Source organism: Camponotus floridanus, unplaced genomic scaffold, assembly GCF_003227725.1.
Source record: "Camponotus floridanus strain SB8 unplaced genomic scaffold, Cflo_v7.5 scaffold119, whole genome shotgun sequence".
NCBI classification, from domain to species: domain Eukaryota; kingdom Metazoa; phylum Arthropoda; class Insecta; order Hymenoptera; family Formicidae; genus Camponotus; species Camponotus floridanus.
The window spans coordinates 419,863-439,568 of record NW_020229236.1 but is presented as its reverse complement, the minus strand read 5'-3'; the positions used below and the strand labels follow the sequence as shown (position 1 = coordinate 439,568).

Below are 19,706 nucleotides of genomic sequence, written 5' to 3'. Positions count from 1 at the left end.
CGTCTCACTTTCCCTGTCAGAATCGTTCGTGAAAGATGATGGATCGCCCACATAAAACGTCGGGTTGCGTAATGAATTCAAAATTGTGCGTTTCATCGTTTCGTGCCGTTGCTTTTTCTTTTCTAATCACGTGGACAATTCTTCATGTAATGCGATAAGAATGACACGATTCATCCCTTCACTTGAAAATTATACTTGCACTTTCCGTCATTTCGTTAAGTACTTGCGTAGCAATTTCTACGAGAGGACACTGTCATAAATTTTCAATTACATAGAAGGAGGTCGGGAAAAGAATTTTAGCTTCTAAAATATTATATAAAAAAGGAAAATTAAAAAAAAATTTTAAAAAATCTGTTTTTTTCTTGACGAGTCTAAAAATATCACCATTTACCTCCATCTTTTATCCCAGAAGATTTCGACCCCTTCGTGATGCACTTGTAATTACTCGAGCACAATTGGCAAACAACTGCAATTATGGTCGTCTTCTTCGCACGCAGCGATTGTCTTGCCCGGCATCTCGTAGCCACTTCACTCCCGAGGGTTCGTTTTTCCCCTTCGACGTAGGGAGAAAGAGAAAAACAGAGAGAAAGAGAGAGAGAGAGAAAGAGAGAGGGAGGGAATGGTTTACTTACAGGGAGCACACGTAAGTTGCACAAGAGTGCCGGATGCTGCTGGGGGAGCAGGACGCGGGGGTCGGCGGGGGCGGATTCGGGGGTGCGCGTCGCGGGGAACGCGCCGCTCGCTCGCACCCGCTCTCGGGGAGAGTCAGTGCGCGGCGAGGCGCGCCAGCTGCCGCACGTCATGATTCTACCCCAGGTGAGCGACGATGTACCCAGATACTACCACTACCACCCCGTCGTTAACAGGACGACCGCCGAGAATCGTGAATATAATACACTCAAATGAATAGTCCCACCTGTGCATGATGAGTGTGATCGAGCGATATTTTTTGCGTTGATTCTTCATTTCGTCAGCACGAGACAGCATGAGTAAAATCTGTCATTCTTCATCTCCCCCCTCACCCCCGACCCCCCTCTCTTTCTCTCTTTCTCTCTCTCTCTCTCTCTCTCTCTCTCTCTCGCCATCTCTGCTTTCCCTCGCTTCTTCCCTCCACCCTCTCTCTTCCTCCCCCTTCATGATACCGCGCCCCTTATGTGTCATTACGTGTAGACGTAATTTACGGGGAGTAATTTTTTTTAGGGGGGAAATCGAGAGTCAAACGCAGAAAAATGCTCCGCAGAGTGCGAGTACACGAGATTACGCGAATAGATCGCGCAGTGATGTGAACGGCCAGCGCGAAATTTCGCGCGACGCGGCTCGAACGCCGATCTTGGGATTATTTCCAAAGTCGGGAAAGTGAGTGAGGAGACGAGAGATCTCTTTGCCGAGCCGGAGGGGATGGCTAAGTGGGATGGAAACGAATTGTGCGGTTGAAGAAAGATCCGCTTTTTAAATGTGCAAACACACGAGTTGTCTCGTGATTTCACGTATTGTCCGGGATGGTGATCCGTATATCGCTACGTTTTGAGTTTCGTGAAAATCGTAGTTTGCAACCGCAAATTGCACTGGTGTTCTTTGCATCGTGGAATTCGATGCCAGGCGTGTCGACAAAATCGATTCAATTGCCGGCGAAATAGTCCGCGGATAAAAATAACGCGAAAAGATAAAACGTCGACGATGGAAATTTTGATTTACGAGCGAGACATGCTAATCGTAATAAGAATCACGATAATGTCGGGGCTTAATTTTATTATCAGTTCGTTGAATCTTGGGAAACTTCAAGAATTTTACGGCGTCTGTTTCTTAAAAAGCGCGAATAACTGTCGTCCAAAATTTTCTCGAGATTGAATTTCATTTTTGGCTTAAAATAAAATTTATGATGCGAATATGCAAGTTTTTTGAATTATCGTTTCAAACAAAATTGGCTGTTAAAATAAGAGTAAAATCAAAATTTTTATAAGGATGAAAATTAAACGGTAACTGGTCTGGAAACTTAGATGTTCATAATCTATGCATCATAAACTTTATTTTAAGCCAAAAATAAAGTCTCACCTCGAGTTGGGAAAATTTTGGGCAACAGACTCTCATGGACTCTTTTTATAAGATTGAAAATTAAACGATAACTCGGTCGATGAAAATTTGCATATTTCATAAATGCATTATAAACTTTATTTTAAGCCAAAAATAAAGTCTAATCCCGAGGAATCTTAGGAAAATTTTAGGCAAAAGGCCTATTGTACTTGTCCGCATTTTTTTTTGTTAAATTAATGGAAAACGACAAAATGGTTTAGCATTAAAAATATCCTGATAATGTTGATTGAATGTTTTATTCGCGAAAAATGAACACAAAAATGTCCAAGTCGTAACTAAACTTTGCCAGTTGTTGCAGACAATGGCTCAAACATTTTTATGCTAGTGGATTCAAGTCTGCAAAAGTTTCTAAGAATACGCAAAACTTTATCAACCAATTCGTGAGTCGGACTTCCTGTGGAAGCGGCTTTTCTATCGCTGCAACAGGTTCTTGAAGTACGTTTCGATCATTATCATCACGATAATGCTAATTTTCCATCGGCGGATTGATTATCAGTGATTGGCCGACGGAAACGACTCTACAAAGGCGGAAGGCGAAATTTATGTATCAAGGAAGTTAAATAGCTCGCACTCTCGTTATGCTTCATTTGTACTATCACCCATCTGCACATTGTGATGTATTTTTGCATGTCTATTGTTGTAATTATTAAAGAGTCCTCGAAACATCTGCTTTTACATTTTAAAATTTTGAGACATTTATGGGTATGAGAAGAATACGAAAGGAATCTTGATTTTTTTCAAATTTTTCGCGAACGCGTAAATTTCTTTTTAGCAATAATATTTCATATTTTATTGCGTCAAATATTAATATTGTACAAATTAATTGATTCATATTTTTCGAGAAAAATTAGGAGAAACGATCTTTCTTACTCGTTTATTATAATATATATCTTTCCATCTTATATAAAATGTTTTTTCAAAAAATTAAAGAAATTGAAAAAAGCTTCTAAGAGAATCTTAAGGGTGAAATATTCTCTTCTACATCAGCCTTAAAATACTGGTAGTGCTTTTAACACGTTCATATAAACTTTTATGGACATAATTTGATTCTAAAACAGAAAACTCTAGTATGGCACTGTACATGTCATATGTTGCATTTTACGCTTATAGCTATTATTACTTTCTATAACCATCGCATTTCTACAGAAAGTTAAAATTATGGAGTTAAACAATTAGAAAGAAATGATTGAAAAGATATCTGTAGGATTACATTCTTAGAATTAAATATAAGATACTGTAAATCATAATCATAGAACTCGAGAGACAGATATATGTAGTTATTTTACCTCTATAACAGGGGATGAACAGAAAAATTGTGTGCTTATGGAGTGGTAAAAATGCAATTTCACGGGAAAGACTCTAAAAGAGAGACGTTGTGCACTTCATCATGGCTGATCGTCGAGTTTCCGCGGAATCGCACGAAGATTCACAAAAATTACTTTCCACGAGGGTAAAGTTTAAGGGCGTTTTTAAAACGATCAAGACTCGTCCAGAATTTGAGAGGGATCGGCGGAATCGACGTGATTATTAATTCGCTGAAAGGGCACTTTTGGAAGAGGATTTTCACTTCAAAGGCAGATTGAATATCGCTGCATGTGCCAATTAGTTCGTATTATTTTCTTGAAAATTCTAAAAACGAATGACACGGTTTCGAGTTCTATAATTGGCAACAATCACTAGCAATTTTCAATTTTCCACTACAATTTTTCAATTTTCCTTATTAATTATAAATCACACAGTGTAATCGTACAGTTTGTGTGTCATATCAGTGATCTACAATGACCGGACGGCTTCTGGAAAAAATTCATTTTTAATTCTTAGAAGGGCTGTTCGTTTAGTAGAGAATAAACCGTAACGTCAGTCCATTAGAAGCAATTACAGAAATGTCTTTAAAACGCTTTCTACCTCGCAGCATTTTCTTTCAAAACGCCCCGCCAGCGGAATATCTTGCGTGCATTTAATGTCTCGCGTGCAAAGAAGTACGAAGCTCATTTCGAATACGAAGATTATCTATACGCGATACACGAGAAACTGTGACACTGAGAGATACGAATTGCGATGGACGTCTGTTATGCGGCGCAGTAATTGTGCCCGAGTTGTGCTTAATGAATAGAAATTATTGAAAAATGTTTGCATTAAATGTTATCGTTGTTGCGTAAGAGATGGCAGGGAAAACATTGAGAAAGAAGTGAAGAGAGTGTTTTTATTAGCTGACCTCTTTGATGTTCGCAACGGTTGAAATTAATATTTTCTCTTCGTATCTCCAGCAACAAAACGCTCATTAAAACTTCCGTGTAGCACCGGAAGCAAAAATACTTTTGTTTGCACTTGGCGAACCGCAAAACATTGTAATGTCACGTACTGTGCTCAGCAACGCGCATATCTTCCATCGCAGAGTATATCGTCACTCGGAAGACATAAGCATCTGAAAATATTTACAACTTTCATCTGTAAAATGTACAGATGCAAGATGAAGATCCGAGAAATAATAGAAATTCATAAATGCATGAGGAAGAAAGTTGCAAAGTTTATTCACCAAGAGATGATCTTTTATCTGACATATGTGTAAGAAAAAGGAATTGAATTTGAAATAATGCAAACGTATGGATAGACGTATGGAATAGACTTCTTTATTCCTAATATCGAAAATATTAAAAATGACATTAAAAAATACGAAGCACATACAATATTAATTAAGAAAGTATTTAGCGTCTATACAAAGTAAAAAATTGTGCGTCCATATTTTAAAATTTTCTTGTGTTACCACGTTTTGATTAGTACTTTAATGTAAAATTAACATACAACCTATATGTTATTATTTTTATAACGTTTTCATGTGTTACATTTATGTCAACTTCATGACTTAACACTTTACATGTCTCTTAGAAATGGAATATTATTTTGAGTATTTTTTACATAATCACATTTCAAACAATCAACATGTCTCAAAGTCAGTTTAACATTCTAAGAAAAGTTAAAATGAATTTTTAAATAATCTTGAACTTTGACGTACAAAAATAATCAAATTTACTAAAATCAAATGTTTCTATTACAAATAATTTAAGTTGAAATAATTACTATTATATGTTAATGTCCTCAACATTTCTTACGAATTATTGTAACTATTTTTTATGTAATTTTTAATTAATTTGTATGTTATTTTTACATTACACTTAAAATCACAATAACAAAAATAAATGTAAAGTATCAATTATTTAACATTTTTAGTTTGTCAATAAATAACATACGAATGAGTTATTTTAACTTAAAATTTAAAGTGGATTTTCTGGAACATGTGGAAAATGTTATAATTAACATTTATAATTAACATTTTATTTTTTACTGTGTACACGTGCCCATTTCCACTCATTCTAGTATCATAGCGGACGAATTTGATCTTCTCTTTTGTGAAATTAAAATGCATTAAAAACTTTTCCAACTGCACAGCTGCCTTATATAGCGCGAGCATCATCAACGGTTCTCACAATAAGACCAGGAAGGAAATTCTTTCCGCGATGCAATCGAAAATAGTTTCACATATTGCAATAGTTTGCGCAAGTCTTGCCGCGCGTCCGCGATTGTTTGATCTCATTATCGAGGGATGAAGTGGATAAGCCATCGTGATATGAAAGCGGAAGCGAAGTTTAATCTCTCCGTGGAACGTTTCCGCAACAGTTCGCGATCGGCCAAGTTTCGAATTTTTCACGAGAACTTCGGAAACGCACCGCGACCGGACTTTCGTGCTGCCGTTTTCCTCCTGACGGAATGGAATCAGTCCGAACTTCGTGACTTGCTCCGGCACGCCGGAAATTGTCTCGGCCGGATTTTAATCGAACGAATTTTCCTGTCCCGATAAAACACGGCAAGTTCTCTCGACGAGGTCTGTGTTTAGATCATCGATTATTTCCAGTCGAAAATAGATACGATAAGCGACTTACTCCCACGAGAATGACAGCTACGTTTTTTAAGCTCTTATTTCATTATTTCAAAGTTTCATCAATTCTTGATCGAGATATATTTGAAACATTTCTAATCAGGAAAATTTTTAAAGTAATGTAATTTCGAGATATAATTCGTATAATTATCTCCTTCTTGTGTTTTGATACATATAACTACATAGTTTAGATTTCAATTGTACAAAAATGCAAATGATCCTATGTATTTATGGCAACGGAAATGCAATAGCTATTGTGTAGCTATTTCCGTACTCATAGAGGTAAATTAATCTCTGAAATCAAAATTACACTATTTCTTGAAAAATTTCCAATTTCTCTTTAAACATGTTATCGTGAACAAAAATTGGCCAGAGCACCACTCTGGATATATCATATGTCTCTAAAGATTAGACACACTCTCTCTCTCTCTCTATCCAAAGACAAAGCAATCATAAAAGTTTCGAATCCGAATAAATCAACTAAAGATATCCGTCCTTAGGGAGAACATCTCGAGGAGAGATCCTGAGCCATCTCAGAACCGTCGAAATACTCTCATTCTGACGAAATAAAATTTCTCTTCAAGTTTTATAACCTTTTCCGGATGCTCTCGTGTGCTCAATCCAATCGGATACGTGGGATAAATCGGATTCAGATCGCGCAGAAACTTTGCTCGCGCAACGATTTTGCCTTCTTCTACGGTTTTTCCGACAGTACTTTGAAGGTATCGCGCAAAGTCCGAATGTTCGATCTCGTCGAGAAAATGCGTCCTCAATATCGCATCGCGATAATACTGCAGTTGCCTCGAAACTGCAACATGTACATACCCAGCAAACATCAAGTAACAGTTATATAATTGTTATAATTTCCATTTTTATTTCCCACTCAACAATATAATTGTTATTTAACACATAAGTTATATAATGCAACAGTTATATTGTTGAGTAAAAATTGTTATAATTTTCATTTTTATTTCCCACTCAACAATATAATTGCTATTTAACACATAACAGTTATATAACATGCAACAGTTATATTGTTGAGTAAATGTACCCAGGAAACACCAAGTAACAATTATATAATTATTATTTAACACATAATAATTATACAACATGTAACAGTTACGTTGTTATTTAACTGTTATGTGTTAAATAACAATTATATAACTGTTAAATAACAATAATATAAATGTTACTTGGCGTTTGCTGGGTACGTTTACTAGCGTAAGCGAAATGAGAGAGGAGATTGAAAAGTAAATATTATATTTTTATATTTTTATATATTTCCGCCTACTCGCCATGCCAGTTTGATCTTTAACGTTGCTCGACAAAGAGCAAGAGCGATGAAAATCCCATTAATCGGTAGCGAGCAGCAAACGAAATTTTTCTCTCCGGCAAAAAAGCGGAATTTTTCCCGACGTACGGTCTGTATGTTTTGCCGACTATCGGCGCGCTGTATCTCGAGTATCTTGTATCTCGTCGGTTAGCATTGTTTAACCGCCGCTAACGTGTAACAATGTAATTAGCGATCGCGATCTTCGAGTACGCGCGCGCGGAAGTCTTCCATCTCTCTCAAGGAATTCCGACCGCCGTTGTTGGGGCCCGACCCCTCGGGAGACTTTGACAAGGAGATGGAATGTAATCTCTAACCATCCGTAACTCGTTGTTTTTTTTCCCCCCGATATTGGGGTTGTTTCGAGCCAATTTAGATAGAAGGGGCTTTTTCCGCGAGGCTTTTTTCCATTTCGCGTATGACGGCGCACCATATCACTTTTCCATACGTTATATTTCTCCAAAATGATGGAGCCACATCCGATGTAGACGTAGCCTGTACCAAAGTACACTGTCGATTCCATCGGAAAAGGGAAGTTTATACGTCCCCTTAAATTTCATACAACACGCAAGTTTCGATGGGAGCTGTAATGGATGTACTTGAAATAGGGTATACTTCGATCTTCGGAAGCGCTTAAGGATCTGTAGAACCCTTCTCCACGGGGCGATATACCCTTATCAGCTTTCCCGGCCTTTCGCGTTTCTCTCTGTCGGGAAATGTTAATGCGTAGCACGGGAGATTCGCGAGGCACGCGATATCTTTGCCAGAATAACAAATGGATCTGTAATCTTCTCTTGAAAGTTCCTTTAGTACTCTCGTGAATAAAATTGATGAATAAAATCGATCAACCTTGTACATAAATGATTAATTGTACGGACTTGAAGACGTCGATTTCTATAATTTTAACTTACATATTTTACAAGACAGACTTCCATGTTATACATATGTTACATATATGTTACATAAATCTAGGCTCTAAAATAATTTCTTTCTCTTCCACGCTAAATATTCTTCTTTCTTATAAAATAAATTTTTCAATAATGAACATTTTACAAATTTCTTCCTCTCACATGCAAATTATTTTAAACGTAACATTTTATTTATATAATCATTCGCGATGACAGTTGATAGAAACCTGGACTATTTGCTTTGCAAAATTTTCTTGATGGTATTGTTGTTGAAACAATTAGTGCGGCTTCGCGCGCTGACGTTGTGAATTTCGTAGAAATTCCCGCGGAATACGCCGCCAATGGACCGTGCTCGAATGTAATGTTCCATTTGATGGCACATCCATTCGCACGGCGATTGCACGCAAACCTACTTCCGCTTTGCACTCGACCGCGCTCGCCGGCCGCGCCTGTTGCATGTTGCAGAGAATTAATTTAAGGGATGCGCGTGGGTACTCGCAAAATGCGATTCGAATCGGTTTCAAAATAAGTTCGAGTATTCGATGAGTTTAGATTGCTCTCTGCTGAACTGACACTGTTTAAAATCCAGTTTAGTCTCGCAGACCTCCGTAGATTTTACTGCTAAATTTCATTTGCAATTTAATTTCTAATTTTCAATTGAGTTTTACCCCCTACTTAAAGCAGACCAATGTTAATAAATTTAATTTTTAGTTTTACCATAAAATGTATTTAAATAGAAGTAAATTTAATTAAATAGAAAAAGGAGAGAAAGAAACAGAGAAAATAAAAATTGAAAGTAAATATTAAATATGTAAAAGTATATTTTCATCGAAATTTCACGTTGGTATCGAATCGTAATTTTTTTTTTCATGATTCGATAGATTCTAATAACATCAAAACTTTCAACTTTTCAGAATTAGATTAGTATCGACAATCTTAGTCACGACAAATTTATTTTGTGTCGTAAGAAAATTTGCGACGAGAATACGCTGTTTACATAGTTAAGGAGAGGTAGAGATGCTTTTCATCTTGTAACCTTTACCGATTTCTTCCTGTGGTCTATATAAATCAAAGATGATAATAATAGTTATTGGAGATATTATAATATTTTTAATAATATTGAAAAAAAAAATGTTGAAGACGATATTTTTCCCTTAATAAAGGGATTAAATTAAGTCGCAATAGTTCTTAATTATTCGTATATGTTAATTTATCTTTTGTTAAACTCACATTTTGTGGAAATTTATCGTCGTCCACGCCTTGCTGGTGTCGGACAGCGCACGAACTGCGCTCAAAAAGTAAAAAGTTCGCTTGCCACGTGCGTGCACATGCGACGAGTATTTACGAATATGCGCTAAGCACGTCGCGCATCCGCGTCCCATTTGCATGGTAATTGCTAATTACCAGTCAGACTTTCTACCCGAATGAGAATCTCGAGAATACCGATTCAACAATCGGAGATAATTACTTACGATAACATTAGAAATTGCAATCGCAGGAGTTAATTAAATTAAATGAATATACCGAATTCCCTACGAAATTAATCCTCGCGACAGAAGTTTAGCTTACATATTGATCAATTATTTAAATATTAATATTTATTTTATATATTAATTAAATATTAAATATTAATATTTATTTTATATATTATTTTATACATTAATTATTTTATATATTAATTATAATATTATTACAATATGAAAAAATTGGCTCTAATTTTAATAAGCTTTAATTTAATATTTATCCATCGAAAGCGTGTTTGTGATGTAGCTTTTGAATATTAACATGTTGAAGCTTTTCAAAATTTAATGGAAATAAGATCGCGATAGTGATGTTTCATTCACGAGACGAAGAAGTTTCAGCGAGTCGTGTATATGACAGAGCATTTGTTGAGATACGCGGCTTCATAGTTAATAATTGCTTGCGTAGGATGTCGTACAAGCAAAACCACCGCGTAATATTAAACAGACACTCCGGTAATCCTCGTAACTTCGCAAACGCCTCCCTCCAGGATTTCCGAATCTGCAGGAAGCGATTGTGTTGCATCTAGGAAACTGTAGTACGTACGCTCCAAATGCGTGTTCTTGGTCTCTAAATCGACATTACATTTAATAAATAAAAAATCTATTTAAGTTCCATTTCGATAGTTTTGTAAAGAAAAGCAAGGTATTTCACGATAATTAATTTATCTAGGTATCTTGCAAATCTTCCTTCTCCGACGCATTTCATTTCTTCCTCAACGTTGTATATAATAAGATTTAAGCACATTTACAAGATGAATTTTATAAGTTTTTCGAAAGACGAAGTTGCATTCAATATTATTAATACTTTTGCGAATTTAAATGATATGATTTCAACGTTTCTCGTAATAAAAATTGTTAAGGTAACATTCGTTATTGCGCTTTCATGCTCGTGAAAATATTTTCGCAGAGTGTTTGTTCGACGATGTTGGATGAGAAAATTGTCATCGGAAAATAATGGTGCTTTGTCAACAAATTCAATGAATGTAAAACAGAATGAATATGGATGGCCGTCCTTCGCGATATCTAAAGTTTCGTGGTCACCTTCCTACCCCAGTTTCATCATTAGCCGCAAACTGTGCTAATCGAAGTGCCATGAAAGGTTCCTAGTTAGCCTTTGTATAACACCGATGCTCAGGTCAACGAGCTGTTCAATATGTAGGCACTTAGGTACCCGCAACATGCACATCGTTAAACTTACGCTCGTTCGATGTGATACACGTACACACACCTTTGTCAGTTTATTTCGACGAGCGATAGGAATATCATCGAGCGTTTACGTCGTCTCTTTGTGTATGCGATGAAAACAGACATTTTCATAAAAAGCTGCCATATATGTACCAATTTGTGCATATTAAATGTTACATTTCGATATTAACCGTCATTAATTTCATAAAAAGAAGACTATTTCATTCATGTATATCTTTGACGTAAATTAATTAAATGCAACATCAATCACATCGCGTGCTTTATAATCAAAATTTGTACATTGCCAGAATTGATATGATCATTGACACGATTTAATAGGCGCGGCGATTACAACGTTTATTGTAAATGTAGTAATATTATCCCGATATTAAAACCGAAATCCTCTTTCCGCTATTTAATCAAAACGTTTTAGATTTGGATTTGTTTGGACGATCATTAGCTCCTACCAACCGGTAGGTTTCCTCAATTCCGTCAGTTGCAATTTAGCGAAACGCTTCCGCTTGTTATCCTTTGTGCGACGTCCGATTGTTGACGCAGAAGCTTGTCAACTGCGCAGGATACAAGTGCAGCGTGGATTATCTTACTACTGTAACTCGTGCTGCGTATCCCGTTCCATTTCACTCAAGTAACAGCATCTGGACAGCACAATGTACCAAGCGAATCAATCTTTACCTTCTACTTTTTTACGTCTTTCTTTCTTTCATCGGGATATCTTCTCTAGAAGAGATTTTGGATTAAATGTCAGGGTTTCCTCTCAACAACAAAAAAATATAAAAAATATAAATTAAGGATCGCAATACATTGTCATAGCCATAAATATGATGCACTAAAATTTTCACTAAATGTAACTTTAAAGTGTAATATCTTACTGCAATATCTTACTGCAATTTATTATATACATATAGTTAGCCCATCTGTCATGTGTTACAATTGATTGCAATATTACTGAAAAATTTACACGCGATGTTGTATTTCATTTTTTTTTGTGAATTTCGAGAATTATTATAAGAGCGAGTGCTCCCTTATTTGCCGCTATTGATTGACATATTCGAACGTCATCAATTTAAACGGCAGATTCCGCTTTTCTACGGCGCGTCGAGTATTCCGAGAAGTCTTTTCGCGCGTCTAGGACATTCCGAGGACCCCGTTATTATTATATGTCAGAACGCATACGCTTCCGCTGCCTCTCTGTGCCGGCGCATAACTCTTAGCACGTACCTACTTCCGGCGAGATGACTACCGCATACTTTAATTCGTACTTACAGCTCGCTAATTTACTCTCGCGAAGGTGCATTAGCGCTATTATTTCCAACTGACCGAATTGTTGCGAGCTGTCATGTTCAGACAAAGCACTTGTCATCTCGTTATATTATTATTATATTAATTAATTATATATAATTATTATATTATTGTTATATAAGATATTATTATTATTATTATATTATATTATTATAATAATAATATTATTATTAGTATTATTATTATTAGTATTATTATTATATTATATTATATTATTATATTATTATATAATTATTATTATATTAGATGAAATTATTTCATTTTGAACAATTAAAATCAACCGCGACTTTGTAATTAAAGAGAGAGCATTCAAAAGAGCTGCTTCTTTTAAATCAATTTTAACTTTTTTTTTTATCGAGCAATGATTTGCATGATAGTTACGATAAAATAATTGTCGCCTCAGTCCACTTCTTGCCTTAATATTTGCTTAATTGCGTATCGTAGTTCGTTATCTGAAGCTTGTAATTTGTTATTTAAACGCCTTTAAACTTCTCGCTACCCTTTGAAATATCTGTCTTTAATAGTGAATTCGATAATTGTAATAGTAACAGGTAATTGAGACTTATTATCGAGTTTCGATGTGAAATACAAGGCGAAGTTAACTTAATCCTTCGGTGGCGATGGAGATCAAAGTTGAAGTACAACGTATCATGTCACATCATGAAATCAAAGGATTTTTATCGAGGAAAGATAAACATTTGCATTAGTCAGCAAGTTCGAGAAGATACACGTTCAAAGGACCAACTCTCATCCATCTATGGATCCTCGAGACGTTTGCATACTATTCCGCCGCGAGATCCTCATTTGCGCGTAAGATAGATCCTATAGACTTTAATCATGGTTCCCTGGACACATCTGGCGCCCGAATTAGCTTTCGCCCAATTCAGCAAGGATATTCAATGGTACACGAGGAAATAAGCGGATATATTGCTATAATAGAACATAGATAAACCACTTAATGAAGTTAGTTCTTCCCGGTATATACAGTCTCATCTTCTTATTATGAAATATCGAAGCTTAACATTACCAAAGACTTTGTGTAATAATACTTTGTGTGTCCACATTTACTATTATTCATCTAGCTATCTAGAAATATAGATCTCAATTTATATTAATTCTCTATTTTATAATATATTTTATTCTTTAGTTTTAACTTTTCGATCAGAATCGGAGGAAAATAAAATATAAAATAAAATATATAATATATAATATAAAGTTGAAAAATTAATTTGAATAGAATATATACATAATTTCATCTTTACAGTTATAAATAATCGTGCTGGAATTTTTTATTTTTTGAAATCACTATCTAAAGCATTAATTTTTATTTTTTAAATATCATATATAGAATGAGATAATAAATATAACACACATACACACATACACTGTTTATATATATTATATAAATTATCGAGATTTTGGCTTCTGATCGAAAAATTTAATTTCGGTGAAAATATAAAAGGATTGCATGATGAATTAAAATACTGCTAAAATAATTTTTCAGTCCATTTCTCTCTCTTTTTTTCTCTTTTTCCACGATTTTTCGTTAATGGAAATTTTTTAGTCATTAAACTATAGTCCAATAGTTTGTCACATTGCGATTTATTCTTATTACCTCGTTCTTTTACCTTTTCCCTTTCTTAAGATTCTTTCTCCCTCGAAGATCGAAGCTGCAATTTTCTTTGCGCTATTACTCTTCCTCCATCTTTCGGCTTTTGTGTTCACTTAATGATCTACAGGATCCAAGAGCTTTGCGAGGTGGCATGAGGTCAGTCCACTTTGAATTAGAGTAATCTACCTCGCTCGCGTCTAACAAATTAAATGATCCTTGAGCACTTTTATGCAAGGCAAGTAAAGCTGTTTCTTAGATTAATCTCTCCGATTTTCAATTAAATTCGACTATTTATTATGTATGTATATGTAATATATACAACAGCGAATCAAGTCAATTGAGGATCTCAAAAAACACGATTATCTTTTGAAGCTTCTCATACATTATATAATATGTTATAAAATGTAAATCTAAGAAATTTTTTGAAAGAAGGAAAAAAACAAGGAATATTATCATTTTTAATAATAAAGTTTCCAGAAACAAAATTAATCACCTGATCTAACTTCCAGTAGAATTCATTAATTCAGTGATTTTATCTTTAATCGCCGCGGCTATGAAAGGTTAATTAATGCAACATGTGAACTGACCTGGAGATTAATAAAATGGCATAAAATCCGAGCACCCTTTTCTACAGGCGCGTTTCTATCATTACCGTCGACATTTCTCTTGCGTATCTGGGACAGCTCGAAGTATTCGCGGCTCATCCTGTCAATCGTAATGAAGGATCCTTCTCTAAGGGGTTAAAGGCTGTTCGCCTTACGACAATTTCGAGCACCAGTTGCTATAACCCTAATCCCGGGAGTAAATGTAACTTTACCGCGACTGCTTTTAGGATGGCTTCTTGGTAATGCAACCTTAATTCGATTCGATCTGTCGGATACGAATAATACAGGTCAATCTATCTCGTATTTTTATAACTTTGGATTTATATACATTCTTAATTTACATTGTCTCCGGTTAATTAAAAATATCGCTTTAATTATATATAAATTTCTTTTAATTTTGCATATAAATTTTAATAAAAAAATAGAGGAATGAGTTATTCTAAACTAATATAAAAATATATTTCTCTCTTCCTTTTTCTAATATTGCTATAAAAAAATACTAGATTATTCTTAATCGTTTATTACTAGATTATTCTTAATCGTTATTCTCATTTCTTAATTTTTATTTCCGTCAATTGTGTATCTTGATCGATAATCTGAAAATAAGGTATTTGGTAAATAGGTAATTGGCAGCTGTATCGCTAATCAACTTCATGTCATCGCCTATCTCGTCGCGTTCTGATTATCATTTTTCATTATGGAAATTGATTAGTGTTGTATGTTATGAGCGATAACTCATCGCGAGCATAATGAATTGACCTCGTTTCGGAGAAAAAGGAGTCTTATCGCTTGCATATATCTGCCTATAACGTTCACTAATCGTTGCTTATATCCCTTAGAACATGCCCTTAGAACGACTAGCAAACTATAAAATTGCGACCGCAGCGACATGATAAATACACGTTGCTTAACTACAGTTTTAAATCTTCTTGCCTCCTTAATTCATTTCTCGACATTTATGATCGCGGCTACCTTCATTAATTTTCCGATAATTAAAGGCACAATACGTCGGATAATGAACGAGCGCGAAACGCGTCTGGAATACAGCAAGTATGGTTTTTTCTTTCTCGTAAAATTAAATGAAAGTTAACATTATTGCGGAATATCTTGGATTATAAATGTTCACAATTTTATTTTAAACGGAAAAATTTATCGAGAATATTTAAGTACAATTAAAGTTTTGTACTTATTAACTGTAATGTGCGGTATTACTTTTCAGGAAGAAAGTTAATATTGTTCAAAAGCGATCTATAAACTTTGTATGGAATCGTTTACAATTCACTTACATTTTATTGCAATCGACACAGCCATATAAAAATTCCCCATTTTATAGGCTATTTCTGTTATAACCTGTCAATAAAACAATGTAACAGTTTTTTATTTAAAATTCATTGATTTTATTTTTCGTCCTTTTAATTATATCAATAGAAAAATTGACGTATTGATGAAATAGCAGTGTATTTGCGGATAGAGATATTGAAATTAATTTTGTTTGCAATTAATTGTCATTTATTTTTTTATATATTTCGCATTTTTTTAAACATTTAATAACATAGAATTTATGTCGCAATATAATATATTTGTTATATTTTATATATTTTATTTTATTAGACTATATAAATTTTGCAATTTGGACCCTTAGTCGTTGAAAATCTTTATTACGAATTCCTGCAGGTTTATTAATCGAAATTGCCAAGATTTCAATATAGAATTGAAATTCGTTCCGTTCGTATTTTCTCTCGGCAAATATCTCGTGTGTTTCCATTTCACGGACGTAACAAAAGGCACTATCGATATGTCTTTTCAAGAAATCGTTGTCCGAGATACTCCTTCGATTCGCCGAGATTCAATCAACTCGTAAACGTGTCATTTCGTTTCGGAGTTTATTCTATCAACGAGAATTGACTATCTCGAACCGTTGATAATGTTGCAGCCTTCAATAAAATTCGCTACGTCTCAAGGTCTCCTCAAATCCGTACGCTATTTCATATATCTTCCAGAATAAGTCAGAAATTGCGATCGGGATAAATGGAATTTAATTATGACGCCGATGTAGACCGAATTTTTTTCTTAAATCGAATGGTGCTTCTCGATAGAATCCATCACTCGCAATTTTATCGCTGAGAGCTCTGCTTTTTGGTTTTTGTAAACACAATTTTTTGATGGGGAAAAACGCATTTACTTCGATAACATGATTGTATCTGAGCCAAAGTTTCGATAAAAACATCCAATAACCCGTTGGAATAATTCGTATAATAACATGTAAATTTTTAATTGATACATCGTGAACGATGGTTTCGCCGGTGTTTTGTCGTTGTTTTCAACGGATGTCGATTTTTTAATTGGAGAAAAAATTTGTATCGACACCACGAAACGCATGTTAGCCTCTCACCGTGTGATTTATGAAAGAATGGAATTTGATTGCGGTGAGATTCAATTCATTATTATAAAGTTGCACAGCAATCCAACTATAATTGCTTTAAAATAACTTTTTCACACACGTTCGATTCGTATCGAGGTTTTTTGGATTCGCAAAGGGCTCGCTTTGATTTGCAGCGAAGCACAGAACGACGATGATGGCCGAAACACGTCATCAAATTACGACGAGAAGAGCTTAGAGACGTTAATCAGATAAGCTGCACGCGAGTAATCGATAGCGATGACTTTAATTAAAAAGAGTAATTCTCTATCTCTCTCTCTCTCTCTCTCTCTTCTCTTGCAAAGATACTCTTGTGCAAAGTTTTCGAGAGAGTCGTATCGTTCGTTCATAATTTTCGTTTCCCACCGAAATTACACGCGATTAAGGGCACGGCAGATCGAACAATAAGTTTAATTAAAACGAACATTTTCGCCCGACGGCGATGGCGATGTAATTAATTTCGCGATTGCATCGCCCTTCGCGGAAATGGATATTAATAGAGAATCGCATTATGCGTAAAATTATAATTCGAGGCCCGTGTTGTGCATTTGGCGGTATCAGCTTGTTACCTTATTAACTACCGGCATTGTCTGAATTTTTTTCGCCAATTATGAACTATTATATTCTCACGATGCTAATCAGAAATTACTCGCGATCGTTAATATTTCCCGGATGCATCATCTCGCGGTAGCTGATTTTCCTCGTATATTTCGTTAAATTTTCGATACGGCTCTGTACGGATTAAATTGCAGATTGATCTTTCGATAAGTAGATTAAAGACTAAATGATTGACATCCGTAACGGAACCGTGATTAATCGCTCGTACATTTATGTGCGATTAACGACCGTTCTCGATAAACTGAATAAACTTTTGCGCTATACTTGAAGCTACGTCAATGTATTAATGGTCGCACGAACCGGTAATATTGTAAACACGATCGATGTTGCTACCGTGCAACTATACGTACTGGGTTTTATCTTTTATCTTCGTGATTAATTTAGTGCGTTGGCCAAATGTTTTGTTGGCCCAATTTTATTTCTAGCTTCAACTCTATCGCTCAATCAATGCGATATCTATTTAAAAAATCATTATAAATCGTAGCATGCGATATCGTGTACTTATTTATATTTGACTTTTAAGTGATTTCAATTTAATCGGAAATTTTTATTTTACATATTTTTTATATATTTTTAGTTATTTATATCGAATTACGTGTATTACTTAAAATTCGAAATTTAAGTTCAGTGATGCAGATAATTAATTGGTCGTTAGTATATTTTCCTTAGGTAAATTTAATTGAGGACAATGTGAAATTGTATTGGAATGTCTGACAGCACGTTTCGCAAGTTATTCATGAAACTGTCCGGCATTGCGACAAATATGAAATCGATTATCACTCGATACGCGCGTTTAACACGTAGCAAGTTTCAGCTTTGATGCCGCGCGCACGCAATGTAATTAATCCACATAAATTCAATATGTCTACGAACCACCGTCAATTTATCGATCGTTAAATGATTATTAAAGGGATGCGGAAACCCCTTATAAGTCAAAAAGATATTTAATTACGCGAGAGAGAGAGAAAGAGGAAGAAACTGAACACTATAATTAATTGACACTGAAAAGAGAAAGATTATTATTTATAAATTTGTCTTTTTTTTTAATACTATTTTCTAATTTTGATCAGTATGCGCGTTTACCTCATCCTTGTTATTTGATATTTCAGAGAACAAAGCAATCGATATCCAAAATATCTTACAAGATAGACGAGACAAACAACTTTGTAACGACGTTTACTCGGTTTGCGCTCGTATAATATTGAACTTGCAACTGATATCTCTTACAGCCTCATTTCTGAAGCTTTCGCGGCTCGTCAATGTTTGACGAGAGAGAAGCAGGACTCTTGCTGTTCGCGCGGCTCCAATTAGTACTGTGCAAATAAAATACTCAATGTTATATCGCGCCGCGAAATAATCCCGTCTACATCGTTCTCTCTCTCTTAGCGAAGTCTTAATTAGGTATGTTTTACAATTTGTCGACGTTTGCACATGGAAGCTGGAACTTACGAGTGATGCTCTCTCTCGTCATTTGCGGGATATTCCCGAGATTTACCTGAAATTCTTTATTCGCGATGTCGGTCTCGTCCAATTATGAAAATAATGAGATTAGCGCGACGCGCGTATCGCACTAATTGTGATCGATGACTCCTCATCCGATTCGCCAAGTCAGGATGTATCGTCAACATAATTAACAAAAATTGAAGACTCGCCGATTCCGATATGTTTATCCGTCGCGTAATTATTCGCAATTAAGATTGAAAGTTGATTTTAAATTTCTACCGAAATGAAGTTTATTAATTAAGCTTGTTTTAAAGAGGAATTTTAGTGTCCTCAATCGCTCGCCTTCGTTTCGTCATTATTTGTGCGACGCTCGGCCAAATTGCAAATTAACCCTCGAGGTTTGCGATATAGTCAACGTTATGTTTACGATGTAAATATTTACGGGCTTTTTAATCGCGCTGCACTTGCTTTCACGTGTCACTTCATCTGTGCATTATCGGTTTATTTTTCGAGAAAAAGAAAGAATGTGTGCATGTGTATGTGAAAAATGTGAATGCTATATATATCTTTTATTTAAAAAATTATGGAAAACGCGACGCTGTCAATTAATGGATCTCATATTAATATTTTTTATTTCCCTTTAATCAGTAGTTTTATCTATTGTTTTTATTTATGAGAGCAGACAACAAAAGGTTTTAATTCAGTTTGAGAATTTTTT

The 19,706-nt window shown here is 35.0% G+C and overlaps 2 protein-coding genes across 4 annotated transcripts in view; one reads left to right on the top strand and one right to left on the bottom strand.

Annotated features, from left to right (window-relative positions):
* The window catches only part of LOC105247878, a 93,952-nt gene that overhangs the window by 52,251 nt on the left and 21,995 nt on the right, over positions 1 to 19,706 (bottom strand). The gene's annotated exons all lie outside the window — the stretch shown is intronic.
* LOC105247877 (dopamine receptor 1) overlaps positions 777 to 19,706 on the top strand; it is an 83,964-nt gene continuing 65,034 nt past the window's right edge. The window contains exon 1 of one of the 2 annotated variants that reach the window (XM_011252328.3): positions 777 to 816. In XM_011252328.3, the coding sequence (XP_011250630.1) occupies positions 802 to 816 (15 nt within the window). In that variant the 5' untranslated portion in view covers positions 777 to 801. Of the gene's footprint in view, positions 884 to 19,706 lie in introns of both variants that reach the window. The other variant, XM_011252327.3, reaches the window with a different exon arrangement.